The sequence below is a fragment of the Cebus imitator genome, unplaced genomic scaffold (assembly GCF_001604975.1).
Source record: "Cebus imitator isolate Cc_AM_T3 unplaced genomic scaffold, Cebus_imitator-1.0 Scaffold121, whole genome shotgun sequence".
Classification (NCBI taxonomy): Eukaryota; Metazoa; Chordata; class Mammalia; order Primates; family Cebidae; genus Cebus; species Cebus imitator.
In genome coordinates this window covers 4925738-4945378 of record NW_016107436.1, presented here as the reverse complement: position 1 = coordinate 4945378, position 19641 = coordinate 4925738, and the positions used below count along the sequence as shown (strand labels likewise).

The window sequence follows — 19641 nt, the reverse complement described above, 5'->3', positions numbered from 1 at the left end:
TAAAAAAAAAAAAATATATATATATATATATATATATATACACACACACACCTGTATATATATATATGTGTGTGTATATATATATGTATGTATATATATATGTGTGTGTATATATATGTGTGTATATATATATATACACACACTTGAAAATTGCTAAGAGAGTAGATTTTAATTGTTTTTACCACATAAAAAAGTCAGTATTTGCGGGTATATGTTGCAGTAATGGATATGCTAATTAGCTTGATTTAGCCATTCCACAATATGTACATCTGTCAACACATTTTGTACGTCATGAATGTACACAATTTTTATTTGTCAAAAAATGTGTCAATATGCTATAAGTAAATTAAATAAAATATATTTCTTAGAACATTACTTGTAAAAATAAAGCAAAAAACTAAATATGTCTAAACATAACTAATAAACTGGCTCTCATTATTTAAAATTCAGGAATTGGCTGGTATCAGGATTTTCATAATGCCATGGCAATTAAACAGAGTTTTCATGCATCCAGGCCTTTGTTACCCATCTCTTCTGCTGCTTCTTCACCTTACTGTCTTTTTGTGTTGTTGCTTTTTTTTTTTTTTTGAGACGGAGTCTCGCCCTGTTGCCCAGGCTAGAGTGCAGTGGTGCCATATTGGCTCACCAAAACCTCTGCCTCCCAGGTTCAAACGATTCTTCTGCCTCAGCCTCCCGAGTAGCTGGAATTACAGGTGCCCACCACCATGTCCAGCTATTTTTTGTATTTTTAGTAGAGACAGGGTTTCACCGTGTTGGCCAGGTGGGTCTCAAACTCCTGACCTTGTGATCCACCCGCCTCGGCCTCCCAAAGTGCTGGGATTATAGGCAAGAGCCACCACACCCAGCCTCCTTACTGACTTCTTTCTCATCTACACAGTGTACAGAATATCTGTCTCATGAGTCACCAGGCTTTGGGCAGAACCCAAAAAATTAAGTGAACTAGAAATATATTGTTGCCAAGTGACTCTGTTTAACAGAAAACCCTAAAATCCCTACCTACTAGGCAGCCTAGCTGCGTATTTTTCAGCCTAATGTACAGGGCCTCCACCTTCTGACTGTCAAAACAGGCTCCTAAAGTATTTTGCACCATGTGGTGACAGGCAGTCTATACTCTTTTGCAACCAACAAGTACTCGATCAATGTTTGGAATATGCAAGGAACTTGCCATAGTTTAATATAATTGAAAAAGCAAGCATGGACTGTGAAACTTTCCCAAATTTGAATTCTGTCTCCACTCCTTATCACCTTTAAGAATTTAAGGCCTGGCCGGGCGCGGTGGCTCAAGCCTGTAATCCCAGCACTTTGGGAGGCCGAGGCGGGTGGATCACGAGGTCAAGAGATCGAGACCATCCTGGTCAACATGGTGAAACCCCATCTCTACCAAAAATACAAAAAATTAGCTGGGCATGGTGGTGCGTGCCTGTAATCCCAGCTACTCAGGAGGCTGAGGCAGGAGAATTGCCTGAACCCAGGAGGCGGAGGTTGCGGTGAGCCGAGATCGCGCCACTGCACTCCAGCCTGGGTAACAAGAGTGAAACTCCGTCTAAAAAAAAAAAAAAAAGAATTTAAGGCCTATTTCATCAACATCCCGCAAAAAAAAAAGAATTTAGGGCCTGGCACAATGGTTCACGCCTGTAATCCCAGCACTTTGGGAGCCTGAGGGGAGGCGGATCACTTGAGATCAGGAGTTCGAGACCAGCCTGGCCAACATGCTGAAACCCCATCTCTATTAAAAATACAAAAAAATTAGCTGGGCATGGTGGTGCATGCTTGTAATCCCAACTACTTGAGAGGCTAAGGCAGGAGAATCGCTTGAACCCAGGAGGCATAGGTTGCTGTGAGCCCAGATCATACCATTGCACTCCACCCTGGGCAACAAGAGCGAAACTCCGTCTAAAAAAAAAAAGAATTTAGGCAAGTTGTTATCTTCCTGCATCTGTTTTCTCCTCCTATGTAAAATGAAAATAATCATGTCTAATTCATAAGAGTTTCACAAGGATGTGATGAAGCCTGGGTGTAGTAGCTCATGTCTATAATCCCAGCACTTTGAGAAGCTAAGGTGGGTGGGTCACATGAGGTCAGGAGTTCAAGACCAGCTTGACCAACATGGTGAAAACCCATCTCTACTAAAAATGCAAAAATTAGCTGGATATGCTAGTGCACGCCTGTAATCCCAGCCACCCAGGAGGCTGAGACATGAGAATGACTTGAACAGGCATGATTGCTCTGTCTAAAAAAAAAAAAAGAAAAAGAAAGAAAAGAAAAAGAGTGAGGGCCGGGCATGGTGGCTCACGCCTGTAATCCAAGCACTGTGGAGGCCAAGGCGGGCAGATCACCTGAGGTCAGGAGTTCAAGACCAGCCTGACCAACATGGTGAAACCCCATCTTAAAAAAAAGAAAAAGAAAAAGAGTGTGAGTGTGATGATATATGTATGTATATACCTTTTCATGGTAGGAGTCAAATAAATATAATTATAATTTTAATTCTAGAAGTGCTCCACAGAATGATCCTGGGGCTTATTTAGAAGTTGTTTTAGGCTAGGTTAGTGCTCAGCATTAGAATGTTTTATTGTTTAAATCAAAAACTCCTATCTGCTGGAAACCTGTAGGTTTCAAGAACAACAGGCAATTAAACAGAACTTTTTTTTGCTGGCAGTTTCTTCAGGATTTTCCTCACTATAGAGAACTAAGGAAAATGTATGTTATCTCACAGGTCACAGGACAAATGTGTGGTTGCAATATAGGGTGGAGGATCCAGCCTTGCCTCAAATGGAGAACAAACTCAGGAGCTATATCTCATTTAATTAATATAAATAGTGAACAAACTTATACATTGTTAGCAATTAACTATAAGACTGTTCCTTAGAGTACAGAGTGAGTACTTTTATTGTAATCAAAACTTACAACAAGGTTAATCTGATGCATACTTAATAATATATGTAATTGTTATGGTGTTGCATGATAATTAGGCCCAACATGTTAAATTGGTACATACATGACTGTAATTGGTTATTTTTACACAGCCAAACACATAAAGTGTTTGCCTACTCATTTTATTAATTTTCTAGAATCTATAATCATGCCAAAGACAACAGTTTATCTGAAATCCTTTACTGCTTAGTCATGCATTCACAAACACACTGTTCAAAATGACACAACAGGGTTTCCCTTGGTACTAAAAATAGCTACTATTCAAGGCTTTCTGTATATAGTCTATCATTTAATCCCTAAGAAACACTTTAAGGGAGGTGTTATGATTCCCATTTTACTGATGCAGAAACTGATACTCAGAGAATGTAAGTAGGCAGCATGGTAGAGATTCAGACTTTTACCACAAACCTTAACCACTGCTTTATCCGATCTCAGAAGATAATGGATCACAGCAGAGATATGTAATGTTACTTTAGATGATAGAGTGGCTCTGAGAAATACACAATATATATAGCATATCCAAAGGGAGAATGTATCAACCTGAAAAAGGGAAAGGTTAGTCAGTAGTGGAAGAGTTGGAGCTTAGTGCCCATTCAAGGAAGACAGCCTTGGCCAGTGCATTTCAGGCATCATTGCCCCATTATAGCCTACTATATTGTAGAGACACTTATCAGACTAATGCCATCTAATATTTAAATTTTAGAACTAACTCCCGTTATTCTGATTTCTTAAAAAATAATTATTGTAGGCTGGGCACGGTGGCTCATGCCTGTAATCCCAGCATTTTTGGGAGTCTGAGGCGGGTGGATCACCTGAAGTCAGGAGTTTGGGACCAGCCTGGCCAACATGATGAAACCCCATCTCTACTAAAAATTAAAAAAAAAAAATAGCCAGGTGTGGTAGTGCCCGCCTGTAATCCCAGCTGTCCAAGAGGCTGAGGCAGGAAAAGGGCTTTGAACTGGAGGTGGAGGTTGCTTTGAGCCAAGATCACGACATTGCAGTCCTACCTGGGTGACACAGCAAAACTCCATCTCACCAAAAACAATAAAAAATAAAAATTGTAGGGATTAAACTGTTTTTCAACTTTTTAAGATCATTATTACCTGCCCTAAAGAGCTTTTTCAGACATTTACCTCCCCCCGACAAAGCTTTAAAATCACAGGTAAACTATATGTATGTTTATGTACTATATATATGTAGTTTGTACATAAAAAGACTAAGTTTTTTTGCCCCTTAGAAATTTTTCTTCCCCTTTATGAGTGCATGGGTTACACAATGATGCATAAATAAATCGACTTCCCCTATAGAACTACCTTCAGATTCAGAACATGCGTTATAGCCTGGCATGGGGGCAAAGGATAGTATTTCTGTACATACGACAATTATATTTCTCATTGTAAGTTAATAATTTCTGTATATATGACGTTTTTAATTATCATAAACTAATAAACTAATTGACAATTTTACTTTTGAGTTTGCTTAGAGTGATACTGCTCCTAAATAAGGGAGTATTCTCTGTGTGGAAAATTTGGGTTTCTAAGCCTGTAAAATAGCATGAGAGGCCTTTCAATAGCCTGGTAACTTTCACCAAGGCCTTTTGCTTGAAACTTCTAGAGGACTCTTAGTTGTTCATTCCTTCATTCAGTAAGTATCGAGTCCTACGATAGGCCAAGGACTATGCCAGGTACTAGGGATTCAAACACTAATAGTGTGCCCTCAAGAGGCAACTCACTGTCCAGTTGGGGAGAAAGATATGCACACAATCATTACAATAGAAGGTAATATGTGCTGTGACAGAGATGTGCTAGAGATACTAAGGGCTCCAAGAAAAGATTAGTTTATTTTAGGGAGAATTAAGTGGTGGAATTCTATAATGTGATCAGTTAAATCCTGGAGAAGAATGAGGAGGAAATTCCAAGCAGAAAGAACAAATTATATAAAGCCCAGAAGTATGAAATAGCATGGCTGGATTGTTCTTTGTGACTGGAATGCAGGAAGCAAGAAAGAGGAAGGTCCCTCCTAAGGTAGAGTAACTTGCACAGGTAGAGATCGGACTATAGAGGGGTTTGTACTTTATTTATAAGGCTATGGGGAACCAGTGAAGCGATTTTGAATTGTGGATTAGTGCTATCACTAATTTGGGCTTTATCTTTCAAACTAGTGGTGTAGATTGACAAGTGGCAAGATAAAAAGCCTAGAGTTCTAACAGTAAGAGATCATGAGGGCCTGAAAATCATTGGAGTGGGAAGGAGGAAGAAGAAACGGATTTAAGTTATTTAAGAAGTAATTAATTAGGGGGAGAAAAGAGAGGAAGGTGATAGGATTAGAGATGATCCTCACATGTCCAGCTTGGTTGACTAGGTGGATACTAATGCTGCTCACCCAGAAAGAGAGCAGAGGGCAAAGCACAGACATGAAGGGAAAAGGGCAGGTTTTGTTCTGGATAGGTCAAGTTTGAGGTGCCTGTAGGATATACAGGCACTGTTCAACTGGGTGGATTCAAAAGCCAAGGGAGTCTGGATGCTGTGGCTCACGCCTGTAATCCCAGTACTTTGGGAGGCGGAGGCAGGTGGATGACTTGAGGTCAGAAGTTTGAGACCAGCCTTGCCAACATGGTGAAACTCCATCTGTACTAAAAATACCAAAATTAGCCAGGTATTGTGGAGAGCACCTGTAATCCCAGCTACTCGGGAGACTAAGGCAGGAGAATCACTTGAACCCAGGAGGTGGAGGCCGCAGTGACCCGAGATGGCACCACTGCACTCCAGCCAGGGTGACAGAGTGAGACTCCATCTGAAAAAAGGAAAAAAAGCCAAGGGAGACATTTGGGTCAGTAATATGAGGGAGTAAGTAAGAGATTGATGGAAAAAAGATTGCTTGAACTCATTGAATGGAAAAAGACAAAAGAAGGAAGGATGTCCTTCTTCTGTGTCTTACCTGGATGACAATAGGTAAGACACAGAATAAGAGCCCATTAGTCCAGAAAGGGAGAAGTAGATTTAAGAGAAAGAAGTAGCAGTAAAGGCAGGAGGTGGAATGTAGTCAGCATTATTAAGACCGTTTAGGCCCTAAAAAAAAAAGAGGGAAATGTTATGGTGCTTGCCATGTAATTTTAATTTCAAATGAATTAAATATTTAAAGAAAAATAAAAAGGCTAGGCGCAGTGGCTGATGCCTGTAATCCCAGCACTTTGGGAGGCCGAGGTGGGTGGATCACCTGAGGTTAAGAATTTGAGATCAGCCTGACCAATATGGTGAAACCCCATCTCTACTGAAAATACAAAAATTAGCCGAGCATGGTAGCAGGCACCTGTAGTCCCAGCTACTCAGGAGGCTGAGACAGGAGAATTGCTTGAAACTGAGCGGCAGAGGTTGCCGTGAGCTGAGATTGCACCACTGTACTCCAGCCTGGGCAACAGAGCAAAACTCTGTCTCAAAAAAAAAAAAAGAACTATAAAAGTACTAGAAGATAAAGTGAGAGAATTCCTACATAATTTTGACATGGGGAAGCAAAAATCTTCCTACTATGGCTCAAAATTCAGAAGGCATAGAAACAGAGGTTAATAATTCAACTATACAAAACTCAAAATTTCTGTGCAGCAAATTAAAAAAATCCTGTGTTAAAATATAAATGGAAAAATGTTTGCTACTCATGTCAAAAAGAGCTGATCATCTTATAGAGCTCCTAGAGCAGTGAGCCATGATTATTCCACTGTGCTCCAGCCTAGGCAATAGAGTAAGACCCCATCTTACACACTCTCTCTCTCACACACACACACACACGCAACTCCTAGAAATAGATAAGAAAGAGATCAACCACTCAACAGAAACATCAAAGAAAGATATAAATAGAGCTTATGTGATGAGTAGTGGTTAAGAGTATGGAGATTTTGAGGTTACCTACCTAGGTTGGAATCCTAGTTATGCCACTTACTAGCTCTATGACCCCTTGGGCAAGTTTCTGATCCTCAATTTCCACTTTTATAGAATGCAGGTAGTAATTGTAACTACCTCAAAGGATTAAGTGAGATAAAGGTCAGGCATAGTATTTAATAGTAACCTGGTGACTCATGGTAAAAGAAGAAAGGGCACCTAGAAAACAGCTTCTAAATTTCTGGTATCTGGAACCTTGAAGCAAAGAGATTCTGGGAAGAGGACCGACCCAATCCCCATCTGTCTGTTTTTTTCATTAAGGGTGCATATTTACTAAGTCCCTACAAAAGTGTGAGATATAGCCCTGGGCCTAGAAATACAGTGTAAGATTCAGTGTTTCCCTATGAGAGAAACAGGCATCAATGAAATACTACAGAAATACATAATTACGAACAGATGAATACCACGAAGGAAATTTACACTATAAAACAGTATTAGAGAAACCTGATGGAGTTTAGGGCCGACTGAGGAGGTGACTGTTGAGCCAATATCTGAGAGAAAAGTAGAAAGTTAAACAGGCTAACAGTAGTGAAGAAGGGGAAGCGGGGAGGAGATTAGAAACAGTGTTCCAAGCAGACAGAACAGCATAGGACTGTTCTGGCGGGAAAGGAGCTAGTCCATTGCTGCTGAAGCTAGAGAAGGAATAGTGGGGCAGAGGAGACTGGAGGGAGGCAGGCAGGCAGATTATCTAGGGCCTTGGCAATCTTCTTGAGGATTTTGGACTTTATCCTGATAGCAGTGGGAAGTCACTGAAAGTTTTTTAGCAGAAGAGTAACAAGATCAAATTTGTATTTTGAAAAACTGGTTATAGGTCGGGCACGGTGGCTCACGCCTATAATCCCAGCATTTTGGGAGGCTGAGGTGGGCAGATCAACTAAGGTCGGGAGTTTAAGTCCAGCCTGACCAACATGAAGAAACCCTATCTTGACTAAAAGTACAAAATCAGCTGGGCGTGGTGGCACATGCCTGTAATCCCAGCTACCGGGAGGCTGAGGCAGGAGAATCGCTTGAACCCAGGAGGCGGAGGTTTCGGTGAGCCAAGATCACACCATTGCACTCCAGCCTGGGCAACAAGAGCACAACTCATCTCGAAAAAACTGTTTACAATGTGGAGAATTGTATGCGGATTAAACTGAGGCAAGAGAGTGTATGGTGAGACAGATTCAGAGGATACGCTCCTCTGAATTCAGGTCAATGATATGCTCCCTCAACCTACTTGTTTTCCCAACATTACTTTAGCAGAAGGCAAAGACTTTAATTCTTACATAGTAAATGTGCATCAAATATTAGCTATTATTATTATCTATAGCTAGAGATAAAAGGCTTAAAATTAATCCACCATGAAGAATGAGTTCATTTGAGTGAAAGGATTTCATTGAAAGCAGGGATATGTGAATCAGATTCTTTTCTTTCTAGAACACAGGGAGGGAGTTAGAGGAGTTTAATTAAAAGTGATACCACAGGCCAGGCACAGTGTCCCACACCTGTAATCCCTGCACTTTGGGAGGCTGAGGTGGGCGAATCACGAGGTCAGGAGTTTGAGACCAGCCTGGCAAACATGGTGAAACCCTGTCTCAACTAAAGATACAAAAATCAGTCAGTGTGGTGGCACATGACTGTTTAACATGGTAAAACCCCCATCTCTACTAAAAATACAAAAATTAAACAGATGTGCAGTTGGGCATCTGTAATCCCAGCTACCCTGGAGGCTGAGGCAAGAGAATCACTTGAACCCAAAAGGCAGAGGTTGCAGTAAGCTGAGATTGTGCCACTACACTTCAGCCTGGGTGCCAAAGAGTGAAACTCCATCTCAATAATAATAATAATAATAACAATAATAATAAATAAAATAACAAAAGTAAAAATACAAAAATTAGCTGGGTGTGGTGGCACGTGCCTGAAATCCCAGCTACTCAGGAGACTGAGGTAGGAGAATCACTTGAATCCAGGAGGCAGAGGTTGTGGTGAGCTGAGACTGCACCATTACACTCCAGCCTGGGCGACAAGAGTGAAACTCTGTCTCAAAAAACAAAAAATAATTAAAGAAAAGAAAGAAAGAAAAATAGGGAAAGGTTATGAGCAAGCAAGAGAAAACTTAATGGCAAATAAATACTTGCAAAGATGCTCAACCACACTATTAAATATGGAAATGTACACTATTAAATATGGAAATGTACAACAATAGCATTACTTCACAGACATCAGATTGGCAAACATTTTTAAATTCTAGATTTCAAAGTTAGAGAAAAAATGGAATAATGGGTACTGTCTTTACTGCATGGTACTGAACTTGGTACAACCACTTTAGAGGGGTACTGTCTTTACTGCATGGTACTGAACTTGGTACAACCACTTTAGAGAGCCATATTCAATCTAGCAATGTTGAGGATACATGTAAACTACAGCCTATTAATTCTACTCCTTGGCATGTCTTAGACATAAACATGTCCAAGAATACTCACTGTAGAAGAAATGAACTGCTATCTGATATAATTGTATATATAATTTATCAGTCTTCAAATTCAGTGTCTTTTGTGCAGAATATTTGATTCTTCAAGAGGGCAATAAGGACTTTATCCTATGGCCTACACTGTTTATTTATCTTTTCCAATACATCAGGAGCAAAAAATGTCCTGAGTTAATCCTTAGAGAGTCTTCTGGGCATCATCTTTTTCTGCAGAGACTGTGACACTAAGCCTGTAAACATATCATTCTCTATCCTATTTTAAAATTTAGTGAATAGAATGACATTTGACTGTTGTAAGTAACTTTTTTCCCCTTGGAGCAAGAGAACAGGATTCACATTTGTTATGATATGCTCATCTATTTTACATTTTTTTATTCATGCCCACTGCCTTTTTTCAGAGGATGCAGTTAACAATTTCAGCCTCTGGATGGTGCAAATTGACAAGAGTCCAGTGAAAGTTCCTGAATTACAGCCCAAGGTGCACCTGTTGCTGCACTGCACCAAGTGAAGGAGGGTGGGGTAGGGGAAAGACTTTCTGGATCTGAAATTTCAGTATAAACATGGATCCAGGCTCACTAGAAATTCAGATTAAGGGAAATTTTTAAAATTTGATCACTGACAAGTCAGGTTATTGAATAAGGAAAGACGAAAGAAAATTGTAATAATGAAGAGGAAGAAAAAAGGAACAAATAATTAAATATGAGAGAAAATAAGTCTAAAGAGATGAATTCAAGTGTTAGTGACATAGTATGACCCTTTACTGGTCTGCATTCCCTGGTAACTAATAGCAACTTCAATGTAAAAATAAAGCTTTCTTCATTCTCTTCTAGAAAGTCAGTTATGCTACCCTTAGCTTATCCATTTGTTGGTATGACATTATCAACAAATATTTTTAGTATCTACTATGACTATGGTGCTTTGTTGATACAAAGTAATACAGAGATATAGAAATTAACACAGATACTGGGCTTCAAGCAGAAGAACCAGTAAGTATATATAAGAAGATTAGGCCGGGCGCGGTGGCTCAAGCCTGTAATCCCAGCACTTTGGGAGGCTGAGGCGGGTGGATCACAAGGTCAAGAGATCGAGACCATCCTGGTCAACATGGTGAAACCCCGTCTCTACTAAAAATGCAAAAAATTAGCTGGGCATGGTGGCGCGTGCCTGTAATCCCAGCTACTCAGGAGGCTGAGGCAGGAGAATTGCCTGAACCCAGGAGGCGGAGGTTGCGGTGAGCCGAGATCGCACCATTGCACTCCAGCCTGGGTAACAAGGGTGAAACTCCGTCCCAAAAAAAAAAAAAAAAAAAAAAAAAGAATCTCCCAAAAAAAAAAAAAAAAAAAAAAAAAAAGAAGATTAGTAATTCAAGGCAACCTGAGGGCCATTGTGTCAACTCAGAAAATTGAATACTTTTTGAGACTGGGAGTGGAGTGTCAGCAGGATAGGGAGGAAGGGATCATAGGACCCTCAACCTGTCCAGGGCAAACAAAAAATAAAAGGATTGCTTCTGGCTTTTAGTCATAAGTACATGTAGCAACTCTTCCTTGGAAAATGGCTAGTTCTAGACATAGACATAGGAAAAGTGCTCTCGGTCAGAATCTGCTGGACAGTGCTGGATAGTCTTATATTAATAGGAAGGGGTGGGAGATGTGAGGAAATAATGGCTAAGGCCAGTACCACCACTGAAACCACCATTGCACTAGCCTAGGGCACAGAAAAGGAAGTTTGTTAATGTCTTGTTCAGGCCTTTCAGAGCTCCAAAGTCCCAGGTCACTTTGATTTTTGAGATTACAGGTATATCTAAAAAATGAAGTAATGGTAAAACACAGATATAAAGTTGTTCTATATTTTATTTTTATTTTTTTTATTTTTTGAGACGGAGTCTTACTCTGTCACCCAGGCTGGAGTGCATCTCAGCTCACTGCAATCTCCACCTCCCAGGTTTAGGCAATTCTCCTGCCTCAGCTTTTCCTGCCTCAGCTGGGATTACAGGTGCCTCGCACCATGCCCTGCAAATTTTTGTATTTTTAGTAGAGATGGGGTTTCACCATGTTGTCCAGGGAGGTCTCAAACTCCTGACTTCACGTGGTCCACCCACCTGGGCCTCCCAAAGTGCTGGGATTACAGGTGTGAGCCACCACACCCAGCTGTTGTATATTTTAAGTATTTCTATCTAACAGAGCAATGCTCTTAATACACACACAAATATGGCTGTTTACTTAATGTCATTCAGCAATAACTTAAAAAGCTTCAATTGAAGTTTTTTTGAATGTGCCTACTTTGCCCTAAGCAACTACCTATCTTAATCTTTAGGCCTATCAAAAAGTATTGGGATGACATTGACCCTTTAAAAAGATGGAGCAGCTTCTAGATGCCTCTAAAACTTGGAAATAAACACAACTTCTGGAAATGTAGTAGTAATATATTAGCCAAGAGGAATAGAGTTTTTTATTTTTATTTTTTTGTTGTTTGTTCTTTTTGCGATGGAGTCTCGTTTTGTCGCCCAGTCTGGAGTGCAATAGCGTGATCTCAGCTCACTGCAACCTCCGCCTCCTGGGTTCAAGCAATTCTCCTGCCTCAGCCTCCTGAGTAGCTGAGATTACAGGCACCTGTCACCACGCCTGACTACTTTTTTGTATTTTTAGTAGAGATGGGGTTTCACCATGTTGACCAGGCTGGTTTCAAACTCCTGACTCAAGTGATCCACCTGCCTCAGCCTCCCAAAGAGCTTGGATTATAGGTGTGAGCCATCATGTTTGGCCAACAGATGTAGTAGCCACTGATTGCATATTAACCAGTGTTAATGATTATCTCTGGGAAGAGAGATTAGGTATTACTTTTATTCTTTATACTTTTGAGAATTTTCTAAAATTTTTTATAATGAGGATGTACATTAATAATTATAAAAACAAAGTGTAGTAGCTTAATAAGAAAGAATTTGCAATAGAAACAGTGAATAAGTCTAGGCACGATGGCTCACACCTGTAATCCCTACACTTTGGTATGCCAAGGTGGGTGGATCACTTGAGGTCAGGAGTTCGAGACCAGCCTGACCAATATGGTGAAACCCTGTCTCCACTAAAAATACAAAAATTAGCCAGGCGTTAGTGGTGCACACCGGTAATCCCAGTTACTCAGGAGGCTGAGGCAGGAGAATTGCTCAAACTCAGGAGGCAGAGGTTGCAGTAAACTGAGATCACACCAGTGCACTCCAGCCTGGGCGACAGTGTGAAGCTCCATCTCAAAAAAAAAAAAAAAAAAAAATCAGCGAATAATTTTACATGAATAATTGGCACTTCCACAGAAACAGTGTTTTATCAAGTTGTGTATAACTTGGTCTGCAATGGTGACACTAAAAATGGTGCCCAACTCTGAAGTGATGTGCAGATTTAAGTCCACATCCCAAAGCCCACATAGGAGTTCTTTCTCCTTTGCCATCTCTCTCATCTCTGTTTTTAAAGATCTTCACTTGCAAGGGAATATGGGACTTGAAGTTTTTAACTGATTAGGGAGTCAGAAAATCCTCAGAGGGGTCTTGCTTTGTCAGGGGAAACAAATTGTCCCCAAAGCAAGATAATTTTGATTCTGTCTGTTAATTTCTATAAAGTCACTACAAATGTTACCCAAATTATACTTTTTTTTTTTTTTTTGTCACCCAGGCTGGAGTGCAGTGGTACAATCTCAGGTTAAGCAATTCTCATGCCTCACCCTCTGCAGTAGCTGGGATAACAGGTGCCCACCACCATGCCTGGCTAATTTTTGTATTTTTAGTAGAGACAGGGTTTCACCATGTTGTCCAGGCTGGTCTCAAACTCCTGGCCTCAAGCCATCTGCCTGCCTTAGCGTCCCAAAGTGCTAGGATTACAGGCTTGAGCCACTGTGCCCAGCCTCCAATTACACTCTTGCAGAAGAGTTGATGAGTGCAGACTTTGCCATAGGTTTTATCTCCTGGGAGATCTCGTGTTTCAGGATTAAGGGACATTCAGTGGTGAATGAGGCTGGGAAGGGTGAGGATGCATGTAGGCATTAGTTTTGGACCAAGAGCTTCTAAGTATATAATGTTTTTAATCATCCTCACCAGTGGTCTTGGGAAAGAGCAGGCATTTTTTTTTTCTTCCTATTTTATGGTCAAACTAAGTCAAAGATGGCAAAATAAACTTGAGGCAACATTGTGGATCAGAGGCAGGATGCAAATAATATACTCATCCATCCAAATGCCAACCTCAGTGCTCTTTCCTCTCTATCATATTTTCAATGGAAATTTAGAGGTTCTTTTTTTTTTGAGATGGAGTTTTGCTCTTGTTGCCCAGGCTGGAGTGCAATGGTGCGATCTCTGCTCACTGCAACCTCCGCTTCCTGGGTTCAAGGAATTCTCCTGCTTCAGCCTCCCCAGTAGCTGAGATTACAGGCACCCTCCACCATGCCCAGCTAATTTTTGTGTCTTTAGTAGAGACAAGGTTTCATCATCTTGGCCAGGCTGGTCTTGAACTTCTGACCTCAGATGATCCACCCACCTTGGACTCCCAAAGTGCTGGGATTACATTCATGAGCCACTACTCTTGGCCCAGGGGTTCTTTAGGGACTCTTGAAACATGTCCTCATTATCCATGCTTTATACTTGTTCTGTCTCTTCCAGGATGAACTTGAATTTTTTCTTTTTCTTTTTCTTTTTTTTTTTTTGAGATGGAGTCTTACTCTAACACCAGACTGGAGTGGAGTGGCACAATCTTGGCTCACTGCACCCTCCGCCTCCTGGTTCAAGTGATTCTTCTGCCTCAGCCTCTTGAGTATCTTGGTTTTTTTGCTTTCTTTTCCTCGCTGATTTTTGTTTTTTTTTTTTTTTTTTTTTTTTTTTTTTTTTTTTGAGACGGAGTTTCGCTCTCGTTACCCAGGCTGGAGTGCAATGGCACGATCTCGGCTCACCGCAACCTCTGCCTCCTGGGTTCAGGCAATTCTCCTGCCTCAGCCTCCTGAGTAGCTGGGATTACAGGCACGCACCACCATGCCCAGCTAATTTTTTGTAGTTTTAGTAGAGACAGGGTTTCACCATGTTGACCAGGATGGTCTTGATCTCTTGACCTCGTGATCCACCCGTCTCGGCCTCCCAAAGTGCTGGGATTACAGGCGTGAGCCACCGCGCCCGGCCTGAACTTGAATACTAAATCGAGCCTTAGGGTGAGATTTTCTCCTGTTGGTATTGTTTTGATAATCACTTCTTGGATAGCACTTGAAGTGAAAGAAAGAAGGATACGGTATATATATATATGTATATATATATATATATATGTGTGTATATATATATATATATGTATATATACATATATATATACACATATATATATATATATATATATATATATTTTTTTTTTTTTAACCAGAGAACTAAGAAAACAGAATTACTTCGAAACAGATACATTTCACCAAAATGAAATGAAATGGTTTCAGAGACTCAGGAAAAGAAGCAGGGCCTCACCCTCCTGACATTTCCTTTTTCACCTGAACATGGATTCAAGATCAGCTGGTTCCACTTTCTCACCAAACTCTTACTGAAGCAGGTTAGAATTGACTCATAACTATGCTCCTGTAAGAAACAGCATCGTCATAGTTATTTTGCTCTGGAACCCTGTCCAAAAGTTACGCAGCTCTCTATTAAAGTATGATATAATGTCAGAGCCACTTTAGGAATTCTGGATGGTCAGAAGACTTCACTTGGCTACTGATGGTCTGTAGTCCCTGAATCCCTTGGGGACAACTTATGAGGAAGACTTTTGGAATGTGCAGGGTCAGTTCCCTTCAGCAGTGTGTTGATAGGTACCCTTAGTGGCAGAAACTATAAAATCTTATAAACGTCAACCAGGGAGAGCAGGAGTCCCACTGTAAGCTAGTTGAGAGCCAGTGAGCATGAAGTCAGCTAAGATAACAGAGGAGTTGGAAGCTGTGTCACACTAACAGCTGTCTTGTTCCTTGGAGGCTGTGTTTGAGTCTTCTGTCAAAGAGAGCAATAAGGTTCATTCACAGTACTTGGAGGGAAGGCTTTTTGTTCTCATTTGAGGGGATGGAAAGATATCCATTTTGATGGCTGTATGAAGTGAATTACAGAAGGTTGTGGCTCACACAAGGGCATAAGGGTAACTCTGCTAAGCCCATACTCTCCCTTCATTAACCAGGAAGTGCTGTTTGATTGCAGTGTCCCTGCTGAAGATACGAGTGTAAAATTGGTAAGAATCTGCCCATATTAATAGGGAGAAGACTGTAGTATCATTCATTCAATGTGTGAGACAGCAGAACTTTTCAGAAGTATGTCTGGTGGATAACAGTGATCCCTGCAGCTTTCTTTGGGTTTGATGAGTTGGCAGCATCTTGTCCAACCTAGACATTGAAAGGAAATATGAAAGTTAAAAGAGGATGCAAGTGTATAGTTCTTCATGTGCCAAGAAAGGGGCTGGCTAAGTACAAAACCCCATGTCATTCCAAGTGCACTTCATGTTGCCTCTTCGTTAATCGGTAATTACCCTGAGAAAGTATGGATCAAGGTACGCGTAAGTATGAAAACCTATAATTGCTTGGAACCTATAACCCACTAGCAAAGTAATTAAAAGATCTGGATCATAGTTCTCTTTCTACAAGCTGTATAACCATGAGAAGTCACATAACCTCTTCAAACTTCAACTTAAGTATGAGTAAAATGTAGATACTTGCCCTGGCTACTTTCCAGGATTTCTGTGAGGCTCAAATGAGATAATGTTTATAAAATTGTTATCTTAGTACTATTTGTATTACTATTTTTATTCCTTTATCATTTAGTAGCCTATTGTGTTCATAGACGTTTAATCATGGTTGCGGCTCTGTGGTTATCCCCCCTAATTCTAATTCTGAATTTGTAGTTCTCTTTAGGCCTATTTCTTCCAATGTTGAGGAGAAATGATAATGTTCTTCTTTTTTTTTCTTTTTTTTTTTGATACAGAGTCTCACTCTCTTCTCCAGGCTTGAGTGCAGTGGCTCAATCATAGCTAACTGCAGCCTTCAACTCCTGAGCCCAAGTGATCCTCCCACCTCAGCCTCCTAAGAAGCCTGGACTACAGGCATTTGCCACTAGCTGGCAATATATATATATATATATATATATATTTTATAGAGACAGTGTCTTGCTATGTTGCCTAGGCTGGTCTCAAACTCCTGGACTCTAGCAAGGCTCCTACCTCTGCCTCCCAAAGCACTGGGATTGCAGGCATGATGAACCAGGTCTGGCTTTAAAAATCTTAAAAGTATGATTCTTGACTCCAATCTAAATGATCTGATTCAGTTTATATGGGGCCCAGAGGTATGTGTATTCAATAAGCACCTTATTGTGTTATGGCTGGACTGATGTTAGGAAAACAATAGTATAAAATCCTACCTATTTTCTGACATAAAAAAAAAATTACCCACATTTGCTTATAACTGAAGCAGCTCCCTGTTCCCAGCACATTAAAAAAATATATTTTTTCACAGTCCTCTTAGGGATGAATTTAGCACTTGTATATTAACTCCATTTTCTTTTTCTTTTCTTTCCTTTTTTTGAGACAGACTCTCATTCTGTTGACCAGGTTGGAGTGCAGTGGTGCGATCTCAGCTCACTGCAACCTTCACCTCCCAGGTTCAAGCGATTCTCCTGCCTCAGCCTCCTGAGTAGTTGGGATTACAGACACATGCACCACATTCAGCTAATTTTTGCAATTTTAGTAGAGACAGGGTTTCACCATGTTGGCCAGGCTGGTCTCTAACTCCTGACCTCAAGTAATCCACCTACCTTGGCTTCTTTCTTTTTATTTAAAAAAAAAATTTTTTTAAGAGACGGGGTCTTGCTCTGTTGCCCAGGCTGAAGTGCAGTGGCTATTCACAGGCGCGATCCCACTACTGATCAGCTTGGGAGTTTTGACTTGCTCCGTTTCCGACCCGGGCCGGTTCACCCCTCCTTAGGCAACCTGGTGGTCCCCCGCTCCCGGGAGGTCACCATATTGATGCTGAAGTTAGTGCGGATACCGAATCGGCATAGCGCACTACAGCCCAGAACTCCTGGGCTTAAGCGATCCTCCCACCTCAGCTTCCCAAGTAGCTGGGACTACAGGCACGCACCACCGCGCCCACTACCCCACTTTCTTTAAGCAAATGACATAAATCACACGGAGAATACTTTCCTTCTGTGGCTGAGAGTCAGGCTTGGATTCAGCTGTCACAGGTGGCTGGCCTTGCTTCCTTTCCCGTCTCCACAACCACTGGCATTGGCACAGCTCCCTAGCTTGTAGGCATTGACGCTGAAGGGAGAAAATGACTGGTATTAATATTAAGTGGCTGGTAGTATTTGGTTTTCTTCCAAACCCCATGTTGGGCAACTTAAAGGAAGTCATCTCTTCTAAATAAAATATTCAGTCCTATTGGACCTATCCTTCCTAGAAAATGTCTAATTACAGCAGAGGAAAGGAAGTTGCATTTAGCAAGCACCTCTGTGCCAGGCACTTTTCACACAGGATCTCAATCTTCATCACTACTATGAGAGGCAAATATCATGACACTTATTTTACACATGAGGCCACTGAGGTTAGAAAAGTCAAACAACGCTGGGCATGGTGGCTCACACCTGTAATCCCAGCACTTTAGGAGGCCAAGGCAGCCGGATCACGAGGCCAGGAGTTCCACACCAGCCTGGCCAACATAGTGAAACCCTGTCTCTACTAAAAATACAAAAATTAGCCAGGTGTGGTGGCACATGCCTGTAGTCCCAGCTATTTGGGAGGTTGAGGCGGAGAATTGCTTTAAGCTGGGAGGTGGAGGTTGCAGTGAGCTGAGACCACACCACTGCACTCCAGCCTGGTGATAGAGTGAGACTGTCTCGAAAAGAAAGAAAAAAAGAGGAAGAGTCAAACAACTTTCCCAAACCACTCAGCTAGTGAGTGTAAGTGGCAGATCTACCCCAATGCCAAAGTCTATGCTTTTCTCATTATGCCAAGCTGCCTCTGTAACAAAAGAAAGTCTTTATAGATCAAGTCCAAGGATTCAATACATCAGCAAACTTACAGGGCATGGGACTTCAAAAATTATAAATACTGTAATGGCGATTCCACTGAGCAACAGGGTGACAGCAATCAGAATTTTGACCACAATACTCCATTTCTTTCTCTTCTCTAGGCTCTCATCTGTGTCTAAAGGAGAGAGGGAGTGGAAGAGGGAGAGAAGAGAATTTGAGAGAGGGAAGAGATTGAACCTTTGACTTGAAGTTCTTCTGGCTCATAAGAATAATAGACGCCCAGCCTGACCCAGAGGCAGAGGCTGAATTTCCAATTCAGACTCAGGGTTGGAGGGGAAAGGGGTGAGCTGAGCATCATGGACTCTGCTCTAACTTCTTTTGCAGCCTCTTCCCAATGAGTCATCTTCCCTGGAATTGGAGATTTTCCATAATCACATAGGGCTGATTCTTACACTGTTCTCAGGAACAAAAATCTTGGGTACACAAGGAGTTCTAAACGTCTTTCACTGTCAGCTTTATCAGGGTTCCTACCATTTTGCTCTGACACATTTTATGGGATTAGAAAATCGCCGTTCCTGTGTTTCCCTTGGCTTTTATGGGGTATAAGAGGAAGAAATGTAAATTGGCACTGCTTCTGGGTCAGAAGCTCAATCTGGCATCAAATGGCTAATAGGCATTTCTTTCTCACTCTGTCACTCAGGCTGGCATGCAGTGGCACAACCTTGGCTCACTGCAGCCTCAATCTCCCAGGCTCAAAACATCCTCCCACCTCAGCCTCCTGAATAGCTGGTACCACAGGCACACGCCACTATGCCCGGCTAATTTTTGAAAATTTTTGTACAGACAGAGTCTCCTTATATTTCCCACTGAGCTTGAACTCCTGGCCTCAGTGATCCTACAGCCTTGGCCTCTGAAAGTGCTGGGATTACAGGTGTGAGCCACCTCACCCAGCCCTTATATGCATCTTGTTATTACTAATATCATATTTTTTTTCCTCTGGTAGAAACTAGGATGTAACCCAAATTGGAATCTTATAGAATTTGAGTCTTGGCCAATTTAAGGAAGACTGTTGCAAAAAAAAAAAACAGTGAAGCAGGCTGTGTGCGGTGGCTCATGCCTGTAATCCCAGCACTTTGGGAGGCTGAGGTGGGCAGATCACTGGAGGTCAGGAGTCTTAGACCAGCCTGGCCAACATGGTGAAACCCGTCTCTACTAAAAACACAAAAATTAGCCAGGCATGGTGGTGCATGAGAATCCCTTTGCATAGTTTGCAAGTTAGAAAAGAA

General features: G+C 41.3%; 2 protein-coding genes across 7 annotated transcripts in view; one reads left to right on the top strand and one right to left on the bottom strand.

The window, feature by feature from the left end:
* Positions 1–19641, top strand: part of ACACA (acetyl-CoA carboxylase alpha) — a 324534-nt gene that overhangs the window by 4120 nt on the left and 300773 nt on the right. The gene's annotated exons all lie outside the window — the stretch shown is intronic.
* CUNH17orf78 (chromosome unknown C17orf78 homolog) overlaps positions 14722–19641 on the bottom strand; it is a 21967-nt gene continuing 17047 nt past the window's right edge. Inside the window, exons 5-7 of the mRNA XM_037742498.1 lie at positions 18406–18530; positions 17514–17645; positions 14722–15720 (exon numbers count right to left, since the gene is read on the bottom strand). Of these exons, the coding sequence (XP_037598426.1) occupies positions 15643–15720; positions 17514–17645; positions 18406–18530 (335 nt within the window). The 3' untranslated portion in view covers positions 14722–15642. The remainder of the gene's footprint in view (positions 15721–17513; positions 17646–18405; positions 18531–19641) is intronic.